Raw genomic sequence first — 25,894 nt, 5'->3', positions numbered from 1 at the left:
CACATATGTAAGTTTGTGACCCGAATACGGACATGTAACGTAAACAAATGAATTTTAAACATGGGGGCCACTTTTGGGGGGTAAATGAAAAAATGAAAAAAAATTTTTTTCAAACTATATCATGTTACATATCAAATGAAAGAGCTTATTGTAAGGATTTCAAATATTTTTTTTTTTATAATTTTCGAATCAACAGTTTAGAAGTTATTGAAGAAAATAGGCAAAAAATGACCATTCCCCCCCCCTTATCTCCGAAACTACTAGGTCTAAAATTTTGAAAAAAATACATAAAATAGGTCTATACCTATAGATGACAGGAAAACCTATTAGAAATGTACAGTCAAGCGTGAGTCGGACTTAATTACAGTTTTTAATCCGACCCCTACGGATGTTTTAAAGAGATTTCATTCACGTTTCACATAAAAAATACATTGTTAACAGTGCCGGATTAGTTAGAGTAGTAGTTTTCTTAGAGTAATTGGTGATAATTTTCTGATAAGATAATCATTTTAAATATTTAACGGTCTTACCTACTTACGAGTAATTGTAAGGTCAAATTAAAAATTTAAAAAAAAAAAAATGTTAAATTGAGAGCTAGCTTAAAGTTTTTTGTACTCGTCGACTTTAATGGTTGAATTAATAAAGACTTTGTAACCAATAAGCAAAACAAGCACGTGCTTCGCGCACGTTCAGGAGGGGCACCAAAATGCCAGGTTGAAAAAGGTGAACAAATTTTAAAATTAGGGACAGACACATCGTTTTTACCACACGCTTTTTTTTAGCTGTCCAAAAGCTAATTTGCAAAAATAATGGCGCGTAATTCTTTGGGAAACAATCGGTAGCAGTAGAAGAGTCGTGATTACATGCATAGATTCGATTTCAACCCACTCTTTTGCGGTTCGGCGTTAGGTCTTATGCGAGGCCTTCTGCCTTAATTACACTTGGGCGTAGATCCAAATCCAAGCTTTTCTCTTTCGCAGCTAGGCCTACTGCCTTTCTCACACTTCGCCAATTCAATTCCAAGCTCTACTTTCTTGCTTATTTTATGCATGAAAACAACCTCGAATATCGAAGCCTAAGGAATATCGAGCCCTATGCGAAGCTAGGCTGATAGAAAACTGTCCCATCCCTTCTCTGTATGAAATCCTGGATTCGCGCCTGGTTAGGACTAAAAGTAAAATTGCGTTTGTATATCGAAAAATTTTCGCGCTCGCTTCGCTCGCGTTTTCAATAACTTTATAAGGTATGATAAAGGTGACATTCGGATGGCGACTGCAGCAACATTACTCTGTTGCACCGTTACTGCTGCAGTACTGTCAACTTCCGTGATAAAATGATGTGACTGATTTCCATACTAAAAGTAAAAATTTACAACTGTCTAGCATATTGCGTTTTTATATCGAAAAATTTCCGCGCTCGCTTCTCTCGCGTTTCTATTACTTTCTAAGCTATGATAAAGGTGACATTCGGGTGGCGACTGCAACAGCATTAGGTACTCTGTTGCAACATTACTGCTGCGGCACTGTCAATTTTCGTGATAAAATGATGTGACTGATTTCCATTCTCAGCTGTAACGCGGCAATGAACTTCTCTCAATTTACCAAAAAATCAATGTAATCTTGATGACCCGAGGGAGAGGGGGCACCTAGAAATCCTTAGGGCATCAACATATCTTAATCCGGCACTGATTGTTAAAAATTGTGTAATATACGGAACCCTTGGAACGCGAGTCCGACTCGCACTTGGCCGGTTTTTATTTTTAGGGTGCCGTACCCAAAGGGTAAAAACGGGACCCTATTACTAAGACTGAGCTGTCCGTCTGTCACCAGGCTGTAACTCATGAACCGCGCGTGACAGTTGAAATTTACACAGATGTATTTCTGTTGCCGCTATGACAACAAATACTAAAAACAAAATAAAATAAATATTTAAGTGGGGCTCCCATACAACAAGCGTGATTTTTTGCCGTTTTTTTGCGTAATGGTACGGAACCCTTCGTGCGCGAGTCCGACTCGCACTTGGCCGGTTTTTTTTATTTTAACTCCGTTAATTTCAAGGGTGCATTACTGAATTCCTGAGCTTAGATTAATTTAATTTCTCAATGACACCGGTATTGTTACCAACTCCATTTTTAAGATAATAAATAATGTATTTTTATATAATAAGGTTCTTATTACACTTGCCTTAGGGCCTGATTACATTACATATTGATTTGTGTTTATTAAGAGTTCATACCTACATTTGCTACTAAACGCCGGTACCTATGTACACTCTCGGGCTAGCGATTTTCGAAAAGTTTTTTTTATGTATTTGGAAAGTAAAACTCCCTAATATCGAAACGTATAACTTTCAACCCGCTTCTTAGATAAACAATGAGCCGCCTACGTAAAAAATCGCAATCGTTCCTTTCGGCTTCACTATTACACAAGAATTATTTATTATACAAGGTTTAAAAAAAATATTGTTCTATATTTCGGACCATAGGTAGGTCCTGTACTCTTTTGGATAATAAATACCTACCTACTTATGTATTACCTAACTTACTCGAACATACCTAGTTAAGTTAACGAGAGTCCTTAATTTATGTAGTTGTTATGGTTATCGTTCGATGAATCCGGATTAAAGTTCGCGACGATCATTTATGTGCATGATAAGGAGTGCTGATTGTTAGATTCAGCTAATCTCTTTAAGCTTGTTTCGTAACTTTGCGCAACTTATAAAACAGGAAAAAAAATATGTTTCAGCAGTAAATTACTTATTGGACTCTGACATTCAGACAAAGCCCAGTTTGTAACCGCGGGATATGTAATACATATACTTAACTGTTTAATATTATTAACCTAATTTATGTTCTAAATTAGTTATGTAATGAAATAGGTAATGTAATATTACGTTTTTTTTTACATTCACCTCCCACACTTCATTAACTGAAAGTTCATATGTGTCCACAACCAATTACTTACCAAATTACCACACACCAACTTAATTCACATATCGATAAATCGATAAATAAGATAATCATATAAATCGATAAATATGATAATGATAAACACACGAAGTTCGAAAAACAGCAACCGGATTTGTGTGCAGGTTAAAAATGGCACACTTAATGTAACATACCTATAGTTTATAACCTTGGTTTACATGCATAGGGAATTATCCTATTTGGGGGTGTAATGAGGGGTGGAAGTTTAACCAGGCCCCAATTTCACCACGGTGACAGGTGCGACAATTGTAAAATCACTGTTGCTGACGTCACAGGCATCCATGGGCTACGGTTACCACTTACCATCGGGCGGGCCGTATTCCTGTTTGCCACCATCATTGTATTATTTTAAAAAACTTTATTATATCGAAAAAACAGATATTTCTTTTGCGAAGTTTCTGACAATTGTCAAGATTTAGAAGAATTGTAGGTAATTTTTGACAGGTAATGAGTTAAGTATATGTCGAAATTTCGTGACAATTGTAGTGTTTCTTGTGACAATTGTCATAAACTTAGCAAGAGAAATATCTGTTTTTTTCCGATATAATAAAGTTTTTTTAAATAAAACAATGATGGTGGCAAACAGGAATACGGCCCGCCCGATGGTAAGCGGTAACCGTAGCCCATGGATGCCTGTGACGTCAGCAACAGTGATGTTTTACAATTGTCGCACCTGTCACCGTGGTGAAATTGGAGCCAGGACTGCGTTCAACAATTTTAACAAGTACCTAAAGGTCCTGGAAAACAACTGATACTTAATCAATATTAGTAAGATGTGTTTAGGTACCTTCCTATTACGTGCAAATAAATCAAAATTTAACAGTTACATTCAACTTGTTAGCTTGTTGCGTATTATACGTGCAAGGAATCGGTTACGCAGGTGTGGTGTGGACATGTATCATTTGTATGCAGCTTCTGCCTTTATTCCTACTGTAGGTTTGCGAGTATCCTTGCAAATTAAGGTGAAGGCCACTAGCATGTCTGTTATGACACAACATTTATTTGAAAATTAGTAATCAGCAATGTCATAAAAAATCGAATTAATCATAGGGTTTTACGTTAAACTTAAGGTACCTTACAACAGTATCAGTTTTCTTGTATTTGTAAAAATCTTTAAAAAAAACAAATATTTAAATATAGGTACTTAATAACATTGACGCACGCAACAGACAAAGGCTTAAAAATCAACTTTAACCTTTAATCTCTTTTTTAACCCACTTAGGAAGGAGGGATTAATGGGTGGACCTTGTGTAAAGTTGCACTAAGATTTACCCAATGTCGGTGGGGAAGTGGGGACGATGGCAATCTGAAGCATTCGCATTTCGCAGCTAGAGTTTGTGCGGAAAGAGAAGAGTCGTGGAATGTATGGGACCCAATACATTCCACGACTCATCTCTTTCCGAACAGACTCTATAATAGGTAATGGTATTACTGGTATTAGCATCGATCGCGCGCAGGTTGAATGGACCAAATGGATGGGTCACAGAGGATTTTGTACTTTGTACTCCAAGTGGTCACAGAGTACATTGAAACTATTGAAAAGGCATCAAAGTCACGTAAGCCGTTGCTGTGATGCCGATTGTTCTCTACGTCACGTTTCAGACGAGTTACAGGTGTAAAAGGACCTGACAGGACTTCCTGGTTGTAAAATCAAACTTTTAAGAGTTTAATTAATCGATGGAATTTGAACATTCTCATAGTGACATTAAGTCGAATTTCAACTACTTACTTATTTTGAAAATGTAACATAGAATTTTGTAATATTGAGCCAGCGTAATGTCTAGCGTATCGTAAGGTCATGTGGGATAAGACATAGTTTATTTTGGCTGGGGGCAAAACAAACAGTATATGAGGATTCCCTACAAGTGTTTGTCTTGTCCCAGTGTTAGTCTTACCCCATCTTACTTTATACATATCTCCAAAATCGGCATCACTTGATATTCCGAAATATAAATTCAGGTATCTCTCATAATATTTGATTTTCCCCACAATGCCCCATTTAGTTTAAACAAACTGTATGACGATCTCCAGTAAATAATTATGTTTTACAGGAAATTGGTACCAATACGAATAGGTAATTTTCTATTGTATTATTGTGATCATCATAGTACTTATTTCTCAATTGGGTCCATAGTTCGTGTGCTGTTATTAGCTTATTTATTTGATCATATCGCTCTCTATCTGCTTTAATCTGAATAATGATGAATGTTTGTTACGTTTCTCCTAGTACCTAAATAAAGTCAACATTATTTCATTGAACAAGAATATGTACCTAATAACTGCAAGATAATACTTAGAGTCTAGCGGAAATGCAAATTCGATCCCAGCCCTAGACGCCTAATAGCTAGAGGTAACTGGTACTCTGATACTACTCACTAATACTATACTAAAGTATACTATACACTCGTATACTACATAATAGTATTTATTAGTGAGTGAGTATTTATTAGTGGGGTTAGTGTAGTAGTTTAGTAAGTTTTAATATTTGCTAGTTTGTAAGTACTACGAATGAAGTCAGCGTTTGAAAAAACTGATAAGAATATTGAATGTATTAGATATTGAATGCTATGCTAGTTTTTATGGTAGCTTGAGCCAAGAAACATCCGTATGTTTCTTGCCCCATTTAAAAAAAATATCCCGTGATGGATTTTTTAAATGGGGCTCTGAGGGCAGCTACTGATTCCGTGCTGCCAAGCGACAATTGTCTTAATTGTCTGCTCCAATTTTTAATTAATAGATAATGATTAGCGTTTAGAGTTTGGATAAAGTGTACAATCAGTGACAAAATCTTGAATTTTGACATCTCCATATGCTAATGGATCCATTTCTGTCTCATATCATTATCTACCTAGGTCCAACCTAGATTAGGGCACTAGAAAACCTACATATAAAGAGAGTTTTGTGACAGTATATACGTCGGCGGGCATCATAAGATCAGGCATATCGTGAAATTCCTAGGCATATCGTGAAGCGTGAAAATCTTTGTCTCGTTCCCTGAGTCGACGGAGCTCCGCTACGCGGGGCTCCTATTTCTGGGCAGTTTGCCCTTCGGGCATCTGAAGCAACCTAACGAACCTATCCTACCTATATATTGGTTTGATGTGACTATCGTCAAAACATTACACAGGAACATTACGATCTGCCTGATCGTACAATCGGCCTACGACATATAGATGCTCGGAGGAGTTTTGGAGAGGCGTATGCCCAACAGTGGGCGCATACTCGCTGAGGAAGAAGAAGAAGAAGAAGATGCTCGTTATGAGTACGGTACGTTTTGTAGGGTAAATACGTGATAATCTGAAATTAATAATTCTTATAGAGGTATACTAGTGGCTCTGTGAGCTGTAGACCTCGCGAGCAGAGCTTGAAATAACATGGTGCTAAGAGCTTTAAATATGTATAGTAAATTAAAGAAAAACAATAAAAAATTTATGTGTAAAAAAATACAAAAAGTTATAATATCCCAGCATACAATTACTGGGGATCGAACCCAGACCCTCTGTGCAAACAGAAAAAGCGAACGTTTACAAACTGAGCCAAATAGTTCTTAGATGGGTTGACGAAATTTAGCTACTCCTTCTCAAATTAAAATTAGTTAAAATTAAATATCTAAATACCGCCTAAACCAGCGATAATTTTTTTCTGCATTTTTTGCTATTAACTCTGTAAACATGTTTCAAAAAGAAAAAAATCTTATGATATCGATACGACTATTTGTTTAGGCGCCAGGTATCACGACACCGCCATTTTTAAAAATTTCCAAAAACCGGATTGACAAAAAAATTTTATTTAGTCATAAAATTCGGTCACAAAATTTCACGAGAATCGGTTAAGAATTGCGACCTGTAGAGGAGAACATCCGGACATACGAAAGCAAAATGCCCGAGTCAAAACGTAGACCTTCGCTTCGCTTCGGTCAATAAAGAGACCTAAGTAGTAAATATATATGTAAAGCTAGCTATACAAATTAAAAAAAAATTGAATGGTTTTTAATTCTGAGCTGTGACAGAACATATTCAGTCGAAATCATTATCTTCCTCGCGTTACCCCGGCATTTTACCACGACTAATGGGAGCCTGGGGTCCACTTGACAACTAATCCTAAGAATTGGCGTGGGCACTAGTTTTTACGAAAGCGACTGCCATCTGATCTTTCAACCCAGATGGGAAACTAGGCCTTATTGGGATTAGTTCGGTTTCCTCAAAATAATGTTTTCCTTCACCGAAAAGAGACTGGTAAATTAAATATCAAATGATATTTCGTACATAAGTTCCGAAAAACTCATTGATACACCTACAAGCATTAGGGACGATTTAAGTGCAGATAATCGATACGATATAATCATATCAAATAAATAATACGAGAAAATAAGTCAAGAAACTTGTATCAGAGTACGAGCACATCCAGCTTAAATTTTATTAATATGAAGGGGGTAAAAGTACTATTTCTGTATCAGCTAATTATCACTTATCACCAAAGATATGCGAACTCATGATCCGGAATGACATAAGTGATTAAGATGGTCATACTGAACTTTGAACATGTGAATAAGGCGAATCGTATATGTAGTATCGTATCCGCATAATATTTTGCCTAACTCCAATGACCTTTTTATATTTATGTAGACGTGTGACGTTCATAGTTGACAAAACTAAAATCTGATCCAACGATTTTGACGACTTGACAGGTTGGCGTCACCCATACGACTAACTAAATATAGGTTCCGTAACCTATATTTAACGGCTCACGATCTTAGAGGATATAACCACACGGAGACGCCATGTCTATAATTTTCGGTACAAAATAGTCTGCCGTTTTTTGCGGGGGAGGGGCAGATCAAATGTATACGTAAAGCCTCCTCCACAGTCGTGCGCGAATCGCGGCGCGGGGCCGCTAACGCGAGTGTGGAGTCCTGAACGCAGACCTGCGAAATCGACTCCACACTCGCGTTCGCGGCTTCGCCCGCGATTCACGCGCATAGTCTGGAGGGGGCTTAACGTCAAAATAGCCAGCTCACGATCGTGCGCCTGGTACTAGCGATTGCAAATCCGTGAACATTTTTCAAATCCGGATTTTCGGATTTTGGTTTGACCGAAATCCGAAGTTCGGATTCAATCCGGATTTTAAGAAAGAAATATGTGGCATAAAGGCAAAGTGAAACAAACAATCAAATTAAGTTGTTTTTAATAAAAATAAAAAACAGAATGCGTACACTGCTACGCCAATAACAAAATCTTTAAAAAACAATAAAAACAAAATACATACGTACACTCCCAAGTAACAAAAGGTTCTATAACTAAGGCATTTTATCACCAAACAGTGATATAGTAGGCCTATAATGGTAACCATTGTGACTGCTTGTACTATAAAGGCTTTTAACAAAGCGTTTTGTTTCTATAAGATTAAAGACCTTTTAAGTACTATAATTTAGCTCTTAGAACGCTTATAGGATCATACAAAAGAATCTTTAAGAACTGCACTGTAATAGATATGCAAAAAGCGATTATGGTACTATTTAATACTATAGGCGACTTTACTGATGCTTTTATGTACCTATTTTGCACTAATAATGCGTCAAAGTAACTTTTATAGTACTAGTATTGTAGCAGTATCGTAAACACTATTAGAGGATCAATCTGCACTATAAAAGGACTTTGCACGACCATTACGTAACGTTTTAGCTTTTTAAAAGCTCGCTTAACATCGCTATAAGGCTAGAAGAGTTCTCTAAAAGTCATGAAAGTTTTTCTATAGTGCTATATAGTACCATAAAAGTAACCTGGTACGTTGCTAAATAACTTAAATCGTAACTTAAAAAATGGCTGCTGTTTTCTGCCGTAATAGCACATTAGCGGCACGGCTGGAGCCTATGTGTACTATAGCAGCCACAGTTGGAACAAGTCCTTATTTTATTAATTTAAATTTAATTAAAACATGAAAATTATGAGAGCGCATTGTCAAATTTGAAAGCAGCATAATGATTCTATCGATACAATTATTTTCGCATGTACAATGTACCGGCATAGTAACGTACCACAAATGCTTTTTAGTACATCCTTTTTATTACCTAAATACAAATGTCACTTTAAGAAACAATGGCGAATGAACTTATTTAATATTTTAGGCACCCACGACGCAAGTATGATAAAAAAGATCACTGGAATCGTTTACGGTGCAAAATAGCACTATAAACATGTCTCATTGGTTACTTTTATAATTCCAAATTGCGACATAAACGTTGCAGACAGCACTATTTTAGTACTAAAGAGCGTTTCTCGTCACTTTTACATTTCAACCATAGAGCTGATTTATCACCGTGAGAGCCTTTATGTAATGTTTATAGAATAAATCAGTGATAAAACTAGGGCCTATCTGGGGTTTTGTAAACGTTTACAACACCATTATAGTGCTAATCATGAACACTAATTAGCACGCTCCAAAACGTTCTCAGGACTTTTATAGTACCAAATTTTGTTACTTGGGCTGCTACGCCAATAAAAAAAGCGGACGCGGGGCAAGCATACAGGTGCGAGCGAATGCGCAATGCCCGGCTGGCAATAGCTCTCCCGCGTTACCGCTTCATGTGCACCGCTTTTTATTTCGCATTAGCATTAATTTTGAGCAAATTAGTACTGGTGGGAAAAAATCCGAAAAACCGGTTTTTTCTTTTCAAAATCCGAATTTTAAAACGGATTTTCAAACGCTCCGAAATCCGGATTTTTGAACTTCGAATAATCCGGATTGCAATCACTACCTGGTACCATATCTACCTCAATTTACTTACATTACATCTATGCCTAACTCTGGGTTTTCAGTTTTCTTGGACCAGTTTCGTTCGTTGTTCGTATTTTTTTGTTGTTGTTTTGAATAAGCACCCGAACAAAATCTCTCTGCTTTGCCTTAAGGTTGATTAGTAGAGAATGCCTTATGGCATTGTTCGCCTTTTTGTCCTGTAAGATTTTCTTTTGTTCAATAAAGTTTATAATATCTGGGAGACCGAGCAAAACATATAAAAACTCAAATAAGCGTGTTTTCCCATAGATAAGACCTAGCTAGATCAATTTATCGCCCCCGAAAACCTCCATATAGCAAATTTCATTGAAATCGTTAGAGCCGTTTCCGAGATCCTTGATATATATATAATATGTCGTAGTCAGATCGTATAATCCGCCGTATTACATTACGGCTAGCCGTTTTCAAAAACAGGGGCGTTTTGAAATGCGGCGGTTCGACGATTAGCCGGATTGTCACTGCGATACGTTCTTCAATAAGGCGGCTAACGTTTAGCCGCATCGTACTACTATTTAGATTGTAGAGTGACCAGTTCTTTCGGTCGCCTACGTAACCGGAGTTTGACAATGTTTGCAATTTAATTTATTTTTACCATGGTCCCACCGCACTACATGTGTTTCTTTTCCAAAACATTTCCTTCGCAACTTAAATAGACGGAGCCCCGCAAAGCGGGGCTCCTATTTCTGGACGGTTTGCCCTTCGGGTATCTGAAGCTACTAACGAACCTAACCTACTTACCTACCTAAGCTTTTTTCCCAAAGTGTAATGTTTTCACGGATGTCTCACTAATTCAATAGGAAGGTAGGTTAGGTTCGTTAAGGGGCCCACTGATTAACAGTCCGCCGGACGGTATCGGCCTGTCAGTTAGAACAAAATTTTGACAGTTCCGAACAACTGACAGGTCGATACCGTCCGGCGGACTGTTAATCTGTGGGCCCCTTTAGGTAGCTTTAGATGCCCGAAGGGCAAACCGCTCAGAAATAGGAGCCCCGCTCGGGGCTCCCTCTAGTTAAGTTGCGAAGGAAATGTTTTTTGAAAAGAAACAGTCGGACGAACTACAGATTAAATGGACACCCCAGTGTTTATCATACTTTGTTGTTGTTATGTCGGGCAGCGCCACGAGTGTTAAAAATGGGAACTAAAAACTGTCAAAGCGGCGGCTAATGACTCGCTGTATTACATTACGGCTAGCCGTGTTGAAGAACGTATGGCGCCGAATACATTCCGGCGGATTCTCATTCAGCCGCATTCAATCCGGCTAATTGTTGAACCGCCGCATTTCAAATCGCCCCTGTTTTTGAAAACGGCTAGCCGTAATGTAATACGGCGGATTATACGATCCGTCTGCGACATATATATACATAAACAAGAATTGCTCGTTTAAAGGTATGTATTAGAAATATAAACAAACCCCTTTTATCATTCGAGATCATGCCCCCGTAATTAAAGTAAGGACGGTAAGCACGAAGAATGTCGTACATTGACCCGCCTAGTTCTATCTCTATCGAACACGCGTAATTATATTGTTGTACTAACCATGATGCCGGGGGTCAATGTACTGTGCGAGCGTGACAGCAATTTATAATTATACGCGTGCGACAGCAATAGGAACAGGCAGGTTAATGTACGAAATTCTTCGTACTTAGCGTCCTTATTTTAACATTATATGGTGAGATCAATGTGGCCATTCCGTCCACTAGCGTTATTCTCGAACAACGAACTACATTGATAATTTCGTCGACAAAGCAGCGCTTGCTTTTAAGGCTGGCGTCCACTAGACTCGCCGAGGCGAATCGAATCGAATCGCAATAATTCGCCTCCTATTAGTAGGAGATCCCACATATGGTCGACCTTCACCAATCTGTCTGACGGATGAAACTATGAAAATATGAAAGAAAATATGTTCCATAACATAAATAAATAGGGTTGCCTAAAGAAATATGGTCAAGGCTATTTTTCAAAAAAAATTTGTCGCCAAATTTCACCGATTTGTCTGACGAACGAAATAAGTTTCAATGGAAAGTATACAACTTGTACAACATAAATCAACTAGGTTGCCTATCTTTTTCCGGTCACTATTACGTGAGGATTTTTTTTTCGTGTCAACCCTATGGTGTGGGATGTTGTTGGAAAGGTCTTTCAAAATGAATAGGGGTTTTAGCAGAACTTTTTTGATAAACTGAATTTTTTCGGAAATAATCGCTTTGAAAGAAACAAAATGTGTGTGAAATTTTTTTTATCGTTTCAACCTTATAGTGTGGGGTGTCGTTGGATAGGCCTTTCAAGATAAATAGGGGTCTTTAAACAAGATTTCTTGATAAAGTGAATCATTTCGGAAATAATCGTTTAGAAAGAAAAAAAAAGGTTTTCCTTCTAACTTTTGAACCATCAGTCCAAAAATTATTTAAAAAATCACAAAATTATGAGTTATCGTTAAAAGTGTTCCCTTCTTATTTTATTAAAAGCCTGGCAACCCTTATTTGTGACCGGATTTTCGAAGGCAACCCTATACCATTGTATTTGCAATAAAATTACCATCATTTTGATGTATAATTCAAGCGTCAGACAGATGAGTGCAATTATCGATATAAAATCACCTCTTTAAACACGGCAACCACATAATAAAGACCGGAAAAAGATAGGCAACCTAGTTGATTTATGTTGTACAAGTTGTATACTTTCCATTGAAACTTATTTCGTTCGTCAGACAAATCGGTGAAATTTGCCGAAACAAAAAATTTTTTTTTTTAATTTATTAATAATAGCCTTGACCATATTTCTTTAGGCAACCCTATTTATTTATGTTCTGGAACATATTTTCTTTCATATTTTCATAGTTTCATCCGTCAGACAGATTGGTGAAGGTCGACCATATATGTGGGATCTCCTACTATATATTTTCTATGCAACTGCGTCCATTGACGAAGAGCCGCGGCGCGCCGATTCTTGTGTAAAAATATAGGAGGCGAATTATTGCGATTCGATTCGATTCGCCTCGGCGAGTCTAGTGGACGCCAGCCTTTAGTTTGAGCAATCAAAAGCAATTTTTTTTTCCTGCGATAATTTTGAAGAAAATCAATAGAAGTTTGTGTTACAAGGGATCAAAATTATATATTTCCGTCAAGGGCGTACATTGAATCCTGAGCGTAATGAGGGATTCAAGTGTTAACGCCCAATACGAAATAATTTTGATACCGTGTCACACATACTGCTTTTAACATCAACTATGAGGAAAATAAAAAAATCTTAGTGTTGACACAAATTATTATGTTTCAAAATATTATTCAAGCTAAAAAAAGAATGCAAAAAATAACAAAAACAGTGTCGTAGAACAGAAAAGTGCCAGTTTGATCGCCCCTAGCAGGGAGGAAAAGTGCCACTTTGATCCCTCCTAGCGGGGAAGAAAAAGTCCTTTTCCGAATAGGTGATGTGAAAAGAACTATACGCTCGCGGACGGAATATTTCCTATGACGGAATTAGCCACATTGACCTTACCTACACCTCAGTAGACTGCAGATCCGCAACCGTCCTCAATCTAGGTAAGGTAGCAAGAGCCAGTTTTGTGTTAGAATTGGTAGTGATAATTATTAATAGGATCTGAAACTGCAATCAAAGATTTCAAAGAAAAACATACGTTGATAGTTCTAATTTATTTAATATGATTCATTCTAATGTAAGCAAGAAGCTTGAAGACAATAAACACATAAACAAACATAACATATATATACTTACTTTCCTCTAATGTACAATGCTAATAAACATAACTACTTATATTATGCAATGTTTGTCTTGTTTTTGAAATTTCTTTTTTGTGTTATTATTGTTATAAATGGTGGTTTTTACACTTTTTACAGTTGGCGTCCTTGAACATAACATATATGACGCATAACATAACAATCAAATTAGACATTGGAACACCAGTTTAAATTTGTACTTTACACGCGAAATTAACATTAAAAATAAAACAGTTTTTGAATGTAACATACGGCTGTTATACATGGTGGGGCAGGGTTTACCTTGTCAATCTTGTCATGTATCAAAATTGTGCGCATACCTATACGAGTATTTCAAAAACTTCCGGGAATAGACAACACAAATTTGGTACGTATGGGTCAAGCAGATCTTGTCAGTAGAAAAAGGCGGCAAATTTGAAAAATGTAGGCGCGAAATGATATCGTCCCATAGAAAATTTGAATTTCGCGCCTTTTTCTACTGACAAGATTTGCTTAACCATCTATAACTATTCTCTAGTTTGTATTGTTAGGTTTAGTCATACGTATTATGAAAACAAAGCTGCACTTTAAGATGGAAGCAAGCTGCTTTGCATGGTGATAGTAGACACCAAAGCAAGCGATTTTTTCCGAAGCACCCAAAAATTCACCCCTTAGGAGCCGAGATTTAGCGAGGTCCATTAGGAAAAAGAAAAAATATCCACATGTTTCAGGGAACAACAAATATTGAAAAAAATATATCATTTGAAAGAAAATCACTTTTTTTTAACGTAAAAAAAATAAATGCAAAATCTTTTCAAACAATATTAGTGTGAAATTATTAAAACCATTTTTTTTTTGCAGGATGAAATAAAAAAAGAGAATAAAGTGTAGAACTTTTTTACAGATAAATATACTTTATATTGAAAACTTAATATTTTATAAAATTATATAAGTTATTATACGTACATTAACGTACCTACTAACTTTACAACTCTGATTTGCCCAATATTCGGTAGGGATTAAAGTACTAGCCCTACGTTTAAACACAATGCCTCATAATTAGTTTAATGAATTTGAAGATATATGTATAAATGTTTATATAATACATAGATAAAGGTGTGTTTTATATTAATAAGAAAAGCACAACATAGTTAGAACTTAATACAGTACTTAAAAGTAGTTATAAATCGTCATGTCAATAAAACTAGGCCAATTTCTGGAACATGAATCTTATAAACTACTTAACCGATTTTGATGCGGTTTTCAGTTTCTGATAAGAAATATGTTTGAATTTATTATTAAGTACTTATTTGCAGACATTTTTCAACGTGGAAGACACTATTTGAAAAATAAATCGTCAAAGGTTTTTTTTTCATAATTTTACACTAACACTATATTTCTTTAATATAATTTTGTGTTTATTTTTTTACATCAAGCAAAGTTATTTTCTTTCGATTGACACCACATTTATCTTAGTCGGATGATCCGTGAAACTTGTAGATTTTTTTTCCTGTTTTAAGAGACCTCGCTTTTTCTCGGCTCCTAAAGGACGAAATTACGGGTGCTTCGAAAAAATCGTTTTATTTGGTCTCCACTATCATCGTGAAAAGTGGCATGCTTCCATTTCAAAATGCAGCGTTTCGGCAAAAAAGCTCCATAATTGGTAAGACTAGTTTTGAAAAGCAATATTATTTAACTTGACAGGATTGTTATCCGCGGTTAATGACATCTCGCTGCCCCAATATTACAGGGTTCTATGTTACATTTTAAAGATAGTTGAAATTCGACTTAATGTCACTACGACAATGTTCAAATTTCAGTTCGATAAAAGTGAAACATAGAACCCTGTAATACTGGGGCAGCGATTCTGACACCCGGTTAAAGAAAGAAATGGTTATGAATATTATAAGCAGTTTATGTAAACAGATAAGATAGGTATATATAGTTGGTCAAGCAGATCTTGTCAGTAGAAACAGGCGGCAAATTTGAAAAATGTAGGCGCGAAGGGATATCGACTCATAGAAAATTTGCATTTCGCGCCTTTTTCTACTGACAAGATTTGCTTGACCATCTATATATCTGTATAATGTATGTTATGTTTGCCTTTTTATTATACGTGTGTCGACTCGAAACTATTACACAGATTTTGAAGATCTTGCCAATCAAATCGATCTTATTACCGAGTCCGAGTAAGTACTTAACGTAAGCTACATTTTAACTGACTTCCAAAAAGGAGGAGGTCCTGATACTAAAAAATATTGAAAAAAAAACTGGTTATGTTTCTGTTAAGGCTGACTTCGGAGAAATCATAGTATTTTTATGAGAACTCATCAATGAGTATTTTAATTTAAAAATTATCACCTAATTAATTTATTGATTTTAGTTCATAAGTTTTGTATGTACCTACGTATTAATATTATCAAATAAATTATTTATTGATATCTGCAAATAATTCCAACTTGTTAATAGTTTTCAGATCGATGATTATTAATATTACTTAGTGTAGTTTAACACTATAGGCCTTGAGTTAAAAAATAGTTTGTTCATTGTTTCACTCAGTGATATTACTTACCGTATCTGTTTCATATTTATGACTAGGTACAACAGAACCATTTAGTGTCTAAGAAATATTATTAAGGTGCATTGGGATTACTTCGAAAGCGGGGTAATTTAGAAAATGGCAAATATCACTAAACTAGAAGCACTTTCTACTGTAGTAACAGTACCTACGCAAGATGACTTAGTAAGCGTTGCAGTAGTGTTGCTAAAGCACACAGTGCTTCTGGTTTTTAAATATTTGCCATTTTCAAAATTAACCCGCTTTCGAAGTTACCCCAATGCACCTTGTTTACTTGATTATATTGAAGCAAATGACGGCGTATTCATCGTAGATAAGTAATTTGTTTACATTGGAGAATTGCAATATTATCCACTTAGTTACATGAAGATGATCCGTGAGTTTGCGATGTTCGCATCATGAGCATGCGAAGAGCATGTAGATAATGTATTCAATATGTAACTTATCGACTCACTACTGATCCCTGAACCTTACACGTGACTCAGCGTGAGTGCAAAGATAAAATGATATTGAACTGACCTCATATTGAATGTGTGCGTTGTTCGTGCTGACCGAACTAAAAGCTATCACGACGCACAGCATGGCAAAAATATTGTGAGCTGTAATATTTAATATTCATACTACATTGTAGCTGCCAGCCGGGCGCGGGCTCCACAGTCCTGTTATTACCTGATGCACTACATACGCCGCGTTTTTGCTGAATCGCAATAATTCGCGAAGAGGTATTATTTTAACCTGTATAATTTAATGCTAAAATGTTTCGTTACCTAGTTATTAAGTTGTCAATATTTTTTTTTAAATCAAGCTACATTTAGCTACATATATGTTCCTATACCATAATATAATCATGTTGAGAAAGAACGCTAATAGATATCGAATAGGAACAAACAACCATTTGAATATATCCACTTAAAATACAGGTGTTAAATGCAATTAGAATAGAATAAGAAGCAGGTTTATTATCACGGTACAAAATGTACAAATAGGTAGGTACAGTAGGTACCTACTGCGCTCATAAACACCTACACTCGTCTACATTATATTATATATATATATTAAGTAGCTGTAGTATTTAGAAATCTAATACATTTAATATTAGTGGTAAGTATAAAGAATTTGAAATGAGTACGCTAGGCAGGTTTTATACTTTTCTACTGTTTATTATTAAAACAGTCGAAAATTTTTCGTGACACCATTAACTGAACAATTGAACCTAACAATCACCTTTAATTAGTAGACTTCCTATGTTTCGTGGGTTGAGATAAATAATTTGGACTTACGTTTTAATTTTTAATGAATAATTGAATTGAATATTCTATTAATTTGAATTGCAGTGCGTTACTCTCGCACAAAAATTTTGTACCTATGATGCATATTCGTAGGTCCAGGGATTCGGTGGATGTGTGCATGGTTGGATATGCAGATTTTCAGTGCGTTGAAGTTGTTCCTTGGTCATTTTCACCGGGTATAATCGCATGGCACAGTAGGTAAGTACTTACTTTTATTTTATAGCTAAGGTACATTACTTCTGACAGTCATGGAAATGCATATGGGTATTTAATTTTTGTTTTTAATACTGAATTCTTATCTCCGTATTTTTTTTTTACCCATATATGTGATTCCTCTCTAAGGTCTATACTATACTTACCTACCCTCATATGTAAACATTGTTAAATGAAAATAACTTACAGAGGCGCTATAGTCAAGTAGATACCTATTACTTAGGATGATTGATCTTAAGTCACTTTTACGTCGTTCGGATCTAAAATTAGCGAGGTAAATAAATGAAACATTGATAAGGCCCGGCATCAAATGATCAATTCACGTTTATAGGTTAACTATTTCTTTTTATAGGGAAGATATACCTATTACTTACTAACCAATGTAACTATTTATAATTTTTGTCCAAGATTATTGTTTATGCAATAACTATTTAATTTATGTAAAATACCTAACTCTTTAATTTTATATTGTTTTTATCACCGTCCGTGTTATAAGTAGTTAAACAATAATTACCTAAGTACAAAATTCTATGACTCGCAAAAAGCAATAGTGATGCCGATGTTAAATAAAACAAGAATGGCATAACATTATGATCGTATGAAATGGATACATTAAAATGACTAACCTGTACGAACTGAGATCCTTTTTCTGTCAAAAACAATTAATAAACTAAGTACGTGACGAGTGTATGCGCATTTGTCGCGACGGCCCAACCTATCGCGTGTACTAAAAACAACAGTCAGCGACCGACTGACTTAAGTGACTGATTGTGGTCGCTCGTAGATCTCATACCTAATCACTAGCTATCGGGGAGCCTGTTCTGATTCAACAATATGTTACGGTTTTGAACTTGTTTTATACAACCTTGAAAGTTATGTATGAGATGCGCACCATTCACTAAGACGGTCGTATCAAAACAAGCTCGAAACCATAACAAGTAGTACATCTGAATCGGCGTCCTTACGTTTTAGGCGCTGTCATTCTCTTTAAGTAGGTATCAGAAATTTTTAAACTTTCAGTCAGATCCCAGTGATCCCACTTGGCCAGTTGACACCGCGGTTGCATGTCGATATCGAGGATTGGACAGTCGACAGCAGCAATCGAACCCTGACATATTTTTCTGAATTAATACCCTCATGTCTAACTATGCATAAATAGGTAAGGTAAGGAATTAAACACCCGCCAATGAATTAACACAAAAAATGCGTTTATCAATAGTATTACCAACCGATAAAACTTTAATGCTGATGTATGGACGTTACTCAAGGAAAACAGATTAGTCGATTGCAACACACTATCTATTTGATTTAGCAATAATTAAGTTCGTTATAAAAGGTATTGTCGTATTAGGTCATAATTTTCTGCCCTAGTATAAAATTTGTCACTAAGCCAGTAAAAAGAACTGTAGGCATTTTTCTTAGTTTTTCAGTTTATAAATTTGCCGTAACATAAGCATTCACTCAAACTATTTGCTATAGTGTGGCATAGATCTCAAACATAGACAGCAGAGATAATCATACTGTCGGTCTGTCTACTAGCACCCAAAAGAACTGACTGACAAATTGCGTTTAGACTATATTTACCTATTATTGATCTTTGTTGGATGAGTTTGATGTCTGATGATTATACTAAAAAAAAACATATAGTTATAGCGATAGTCACGGACATGGATATATCTAAACTAAACAGTAGACGTATAGGTACATATACACCATAATTAGTTAGGTATGCTGATGAAATTAACTACTTAGTACAATTAAGTTGCTTCCAATAGCGAGGTCACATCCATTATGTTTTATCAAGGCCAGCTATGATCAGGCTAATTTGTGATATTTTATTTGAAATTTTTTATCAGTTGAAGTTTAATATTGTACATATTAATTAATGCAACCATTTTAGCAATGTCACTAAATGAGAGACGTTTTCCATATAGATTTTTTTTTAGTGTAGGTACATGTCGGAAGCCGGTGTTGCTCGAAGGTAGGTACCGTACAAAACTTTGTTCACGGTACACTTATGGGATCACTTCGGTCTTACAAATCAGTTAAACTTGTTGGACATTAAACCACCTGTTGCTGTCAAGCTCGCACAGTGACATTAACAACCGGGACCAAGGACGGGACAGCAATATAATTATGCGCGTGCAATAAGAGATAGCAACAGGCGGGTCAATGTACGACAATATATATGGAAAGCGTCTCTGCTTTAATTTTAAACTTCAAGTAAATAAGTAAGATAAGGTATAAACTTATAACTGAGTACATAATTATGAAACTTTTATTCTATAGCGTCAATTTTTTGGTCTGTCTTTAGCATGTCTCATTACAAAATTACAGCATTAGTAAAATTCTACTTTCTTTCTAGTACTCAGAGTTCATAGTCGCCGAGTTAAAAAGGGCTGGTGGCCTAGCGGTAAGTGCGTGCGACTTTCAATCCGGAGGTCGCGGGTTCAAACCCCGGCTCGTACCAATGAGTTTTCGGAACTTATGTACGAAATATCGGGTGTGTAATGTTTTTAATAACAACTATTTTCGAATTTTCATTTTGCATAAATCGAATTGCATAATTTTGAAATGCAGAAATGATTATTTACAATAAAAACAAAATGAATAAGAACAAATTGCATAATTTCAGAAATAATAATAATTCAGTTGCATAGTAATGTATTTGCATAACAGGCAATCAGTATAATGATCACTTTGTATACTATTTAATGCTCATAACGTTCTTTTTCCATAAAAACCACGCACGCCTTCCAAATGTCCGGGACCTCATGGTCCAGAGAATTTGTAAGAGACAGACAAAATAATAATTATAATTCAGCCTATACACGCCCCACTGCTGGGCACAGGCCTCCTCTCATGATCGAGAGGGTAATAAAATGTGTACTATTATAAAATAAGTCGGTTCTGGCGCTTCGCCGGCCGCTGCCGCGGCACGCTCGCTTCGCTCGCTCGGCTCGCGCGCTGTAGGGTCGCAGTTCTACCTAACACTCCTCCTCGCTTCGCTCGTCGTCGTACCTAACGGTGACCTGCCTTAAGGTAGAATATGTAAGTTGTTTTATAGTTTATGTCATATTATATTATGTCACCCGATCATTCGTTAAAATATAGTTCTACATTTTAATCAGAAAACATCGTGAGGAAACCAAACTAATCCCAATAAGGCCTAGTTTCCCCTCTGGGTTGGAAGGTCAGATGGCAGTCGCTTTCGTAAAAACTAGTGCCTACGTCAAATCATGGAATTAGTTGTCAAGCGGACCCCAGGCTCCCATGAGCCGTGGCAAAATGCCGGGATAACGCGAGGAAGAAGGAGACTCAGAGTACATATGTAGTCTTTAAAATAAACTTCATTATCGGACTAAGGTTACAATACTTAATTCACGAAGGCTAATATTCACTTGTAATTTCATACAATTTTTTATAACAGTAGACCTTATTAACCTTAAATACGCTGAGGTTTAATACGTCAAACTATCTATATCTGTCAAATTCTACGGTGAATGGTGAATAGTCATATTCACCATTCACCGTACTTTTTGTTTTCGAACGTCACGGACGTCGTCACCGTTCCGTCAAACAAATCCCAACGGTTGGCTACTGTACTCGCAAGCGTGTAGACATCTCAAAAACTTGACAGTGAGTGTAACGTGACCGTGAGATCCTTAAAACCTATGCGTAATCGGAGAGCTTACATAAACCAGTTACAGCTTACATAAATACCCTACATAAAATAATGTTCTGAAAATTTTCAGTTAAATGCCTACAATCCGAATAAATGTTTCACTTGCATCGTGGTTTCATATAAAACCACACAAACAGCTAACCCAAAACTGAACATCTATTATCTTATTGCACTAAAAAAAACCAATGTCCACTTGAAACATCACATTTAATACAATAAATAAATTACTCTATAATTAACTATTATGTGTAGATCACTGTTACAAGTGTTACATAGTGATAAACATCACTAAATAATGTCACACAAACTTAGCCGCCACCGCCACCATACAAAGAAAAAAAAATATTTACACAAACAATTTTTAGCAACAAAAATTTGTACCAGACATATATATATATACAGGGTGGAAAGGCACGACGATCCTTTCCGGAAATGGGAGATAGTTTAGCCTAAGCTCTATATTTTCTCCATAGAAACTATGTTAATATGGGCAACCGTTTCTAAATTATGACCTTTTAAACATCCACGCAAAAAACTACTTTGTTCTAACCCTAACAGGTGACAGGGTCAATGAACTTACTTGTAAACAATCAGTATTCGACAGGAAATTATGCTAATTTGTTGCCATCTAACCATTTTTAGGTCTGCTTACAGCACGGTAAGAATCATTGCAGGATTTTCGCTTTCTTAGTGGTTCCACTTGTTCAATACTTGAATGAAATAGTTATGTTATTCCTTAATATTAATAATACTAACCACAACATTGTTTACAACGACAGTTCAAATGGTGACATTGACAACCACTCAAAAGTACGCAATCGTCTTATAAATAACTCTGGTTTCCTTGACTGATAAAAAGGTTTTAGTTTCTTAACATGTTTCACAAAATTATTTTCGAATAATTGGAAACTATCTAAAATAATTAAAAATAACAAGTAGGTTGTGTTAGTTGCACCAAATGAACTTGCAAAAATTAAATACTAAGAATAAATCAAGAATAAATACTTCTTCAATACCAAACTAACAAACCTTCTTGCGTGGTAGGAAATAGACAAGACGTCTGATGTTTGAAATTAAATTTTCATTGAACTATACTTATTGAATGTCATATTCTTCAAATAAAAATGTTAGATGCTCGTGGCTATTTAAATTTGTGGGGCTGTGTAAAAGATATGGTGTACCAAACCAAACGGAATGTGAAACTGCGGACGAAATGAGACAAAGGCTAATTGGTGCTTTCTGCGGAGGATAAATGACGAAGAGCATACACTATATCGCATGTGCATCGACATACTCGGGTACGGGCTGCGGCGGCGTTGTAATACAAGGAGGTACATTTGAACACAGTATGTGAAAAGAAGATAGTATTAAATATTGGAAAAAAGTAATTATCTAAGAAAGTAATAAAATTGTTTGTAATATTTTTGCATGCATTTGATTTATTTGACATTTATGCGTCATTCATACATCATTGCGATACTGTCAACGATCGGAAAAAAGTGTAAAGTCCCGAGCTTTCCCGACGGAGATCCTTAATCTAGCCGTCATGTGCACATGCTATAGGGTTATCACCACAGTTAAAAAGTAGTATTTTTGCAATTTTTATTTTTTACTCAATAAACGATTCTTACCATTACCAATAGTCTCTGTATCACTTAAACGACCTAATACTTCCGGGAAGGATCGTCGTGCCTTTCCACCCTGTATATATATATATATAAATATTGTATATATATATCAATACCCTAGTTCACACTAATACTACGCAGCGACAGCAAACTGGATATGTTTTACAGCACAGAATCACAATTTCTTTAGATTAGCAGCCGTTACTTGGAGTCTATCACAACTCCAAGTTCCATTATGTTACCACAGCTCTAAATATCAGTACCATATGTTTATACCCTCCTGTACAATTAACATGTATAGCCTGTCTGTTAGTGCTAATTTAAGGAATAAATAATATAATATAATAAATAAAACTAATTAAGGTCACTGTGGGCAAGTCCGTCTACAAGGCAAGTCCGTCTACAAGTTATAACTTTTGAATTTGAAGGCGTATGCCGCTTTGGAGTAGAGTCGATTAACCAGTTGTTCGCGCTAGTTCCGTCACTGTAAAATAGATGGCGCTGTGACAGCCAACCTTAGAGCAATCCGCCTAAACAAGTCATTTCGTGTTTTGAACTCGAAGTCATAGTGCGACAGCCATTCGAAAAAAAATTGTTAAATAGTTTTTGAAAAGATTGTGCATCAGAAAGTAACTACGCAGGTAGCATATAAGAACCAGCTGTCTTTATTCTATGTTTAAAATATCAGAAAGTGGCTTAGTTTTGTAATTATAGGTTCCACCATTTATCACATTAAAATTTGACTAAGTTGGAAAGTCCGTCTATTATGTACAAGGCAAGTCCGTCGGACTTTCGTTAAATCATTTATAAAGGATTACCAACTGTTTTTGCCACTTTAATATTATAATGATTTGATAAGGTATCAACAAATCCTGCTGACTTTGCTCATGATGTTACTTTATTAAATTTTGATCTCAGTAAATTAAAAGAAACGATTAAAATTCATTTTAAAATTACTATTGATGTTTTATTTCGGAAATCAAAAAAATAATTAAGGTTTACTCGGGTAATTCCGCATGTCGAAAACTGTCGGATAATTCCGAAAAGAGACTTTTATTATGATGGAATTAAGGGTGATTTTCATCTTAATTTCGGAATTATCCGACATTCGGTATTACCCGAATACACCTTACGTGTAATTATTTGCCAAAAAAGGTTTACCACCCCATTATCGTAGTATAATTGCAAGACTTGCCTTTGTATTAGAAAAATGGTGTTTATTTCGAATCTAAACCCTATATTAACAAGTTTAAAGTACACTTTTTATTGTCTTGATTTGTTCTTTTTAGCCATTTAACTACGAACATATACGCACCTATAGATTGGCTGATATCATAACTAGACGGACTTCCCTTAAACTGCACGGGAAGTCCGTCTACTCGCCGAATTTAAAAAAATACTATTGTTTTTGCTTAATTTGTGTTTGAAATGATCTGTTACTAAAGCTAAACTATTAATTATTAAATTCTTCATTGTATGCGATTACAAGCGGTAACATAGGTGAATAATTAACGGAACTAGATCACTCCAAAGTGAAAAAAAAAAGTATGCCGGTCTTGCCCACAGTCACCTTACTTCAATAATTTGGTCAGTAAAAAGACTATATTCATGCACAATGGTACTAATTACAGCAATTTTTTTCGTTGTTATTAGTACAAAAGTGCTCTTCAGTATCAATATTACTTAATGTTCATGCCAAGATTCATGTTATTTGGTCCATACACCAAATAACATGAATCTTGGCGGGCGGCTTTTTGGAGACGGATTTGTGTGACTCTATTTTCTTTATAGAACTAAATGCCAAAAGACACTATAATCTGAGGAGTGACGACAATAGCACATCAATGTAATTGAATTCAGGTTGTGTAAAGTGAAAAATTAAAAAAATCTGTGCTGTTTAGCATTAACTAACATTAAATCAAAGATACTACCTGAAAACACTTTAAGATATTTAAAACATTTTTTTCTTCATTGCAGTGTATCTTTCGATGTATTCATTGTAGCCTTCCATAGAAGCCAGCTGCTTAGACTCAAAAAGGTTGCCGTCTAAGTTGACAGTGTGGATCTTAGAGTCCCGCAGCAAACTTGGCCTGATTGCTTCAAGGCTCAAGCAATTCTCTTCCAATCTCAAGATTTTTAACCTTGGTGCCTGGTGGAGGTCTTCACTGATGAAAGATATCTCATTTTGACTCAAGTTCAGTTCAGCTGCGTATAATTGAGACATGCCACTAGGTATCCCTGTAATCTTGTTGTGAGATAGCTCGACCACATCCAAATTCTTCAGCCCCAGCAGTTGTATTGGAAACTGCTTGAAATTGTTATTGTTCAGGTAGATTTGCTTCAAATTACTTAAGTTCGAGAAGGACGATGGCAATTCCAATAACACATTATTAGAAGCGTTGAATAACTCAATTTTTTTCAGATTCGCTATCGATTTGGGCAATGTTTCTAATTTGTTGGACTCGACATTGAGTTGTTTTAAATTCTTCAGCTTGCTTATATCATCAGGCAAATGTACCAATTTATTTTTGGATAAATCTAAGTTCCTCAAAATATCGCTCAAACTGAGTACTTCTACGGGTATATCTTTTAATTTATGGTCCGATATTTGCAAAACACCCGTTTTGGATGCAATATCGTAATGTTGCTTTAAGCCAGAGTTCCCCATCGTATAGCCTTGTTAATGCATTTGATATTGTATACACTTATGACTACTTTCACTAATTTATAATGTAGAATAACTGGAGGTCCCAATAAGTATTAGAAAACTATGAATACAAAATGTTTTTACTTTTTCCGTGCTCCTAGAATGACGTCTGAGATAACAATGATAACGGTAACTGTCACTGTCAGTAGTGTCAGTTCCACAGTGAAGTGAACATGGAACATGAAGTCCGGAAGAGGGCCTACCGCGAACCACGTCCGAGTGTTACCTCTCTGTCGCACTTGTAAATTTGTACCTAAAGAAACAGATATCTCTTCCTCGCTCTTATGGGTGGCTAACTTATGG

The 25,894-nt window shown here is 35.8% G+C and overlaps 2 protein-coding genes across 3 annotated transcripts in view; both read right to left on the bottom strand.

The window, feature by feature from the left end:
- LOC134804224 (1-acyl-sn-glycerol-3-phosphate acyltransferase alpha) overlaps positions 1 to 25,894 on the bottom strand; it is a 40,930-nt gene that overhangs the window by 14,006 nt on the left and 1,030 nt on the right. Inside the window, exon 1 of one of the 2 annotated variants that reach the window (XM_063777191.1) lies at positions 18,198 to 18,322. The exons of the other annotated variant lie outside the window; for it this stretch is intronic. The gene's annotated coding sequence lies outside the window, so the exon portion shown is untranslated. Of the gene's footprint in view, positions 1 to 18,197; positions 18,323 to 25,894 lie in introns of those variants that run through there. 2 annotated transcript variants of the gene reach the window in all.
- On the bottom strand, positions 21,445 to 25,731 carry LOC134804324 (leucine-rich repeat-containing protein 57-like). Its single transcript, XM_063777333.1, has one exon. It carries the CDS (start codon positions 25,550 to 25,552, stop codon positions 24,836 to 24,838), a length of 717 nt encoding a protein of 238 aa, XP_063633403.1. The 5' UTR covers positions 25,553 to 25,731; the 3' UTR covers positions 21,445 to 24,835.

Source organism: Cydia splendana, chromosome Z (assembly GCF_910591565.1).
Source record: "Cydia splendana chromosome Z, ilCydSple1.2, whole genome shotgun sequence".
NCBI lineage: Eukaryota > Metazoa > Arthropoda > Insecta > Lepidoptera > Tortricidae > Cydia > Cydia splendana.
This window is presented reverse-complemented; position numbering and strand designations above follow the sequence as displayed.

Coding starts and splice junctions, on each gene's coding strand:
- LOC134804324 (XM_063777333.1), bottom strand. CDS start 25,552: ATGGGGAACTCTGGCTTAAAGCAACATTACGATATTGCATCCAAAACG.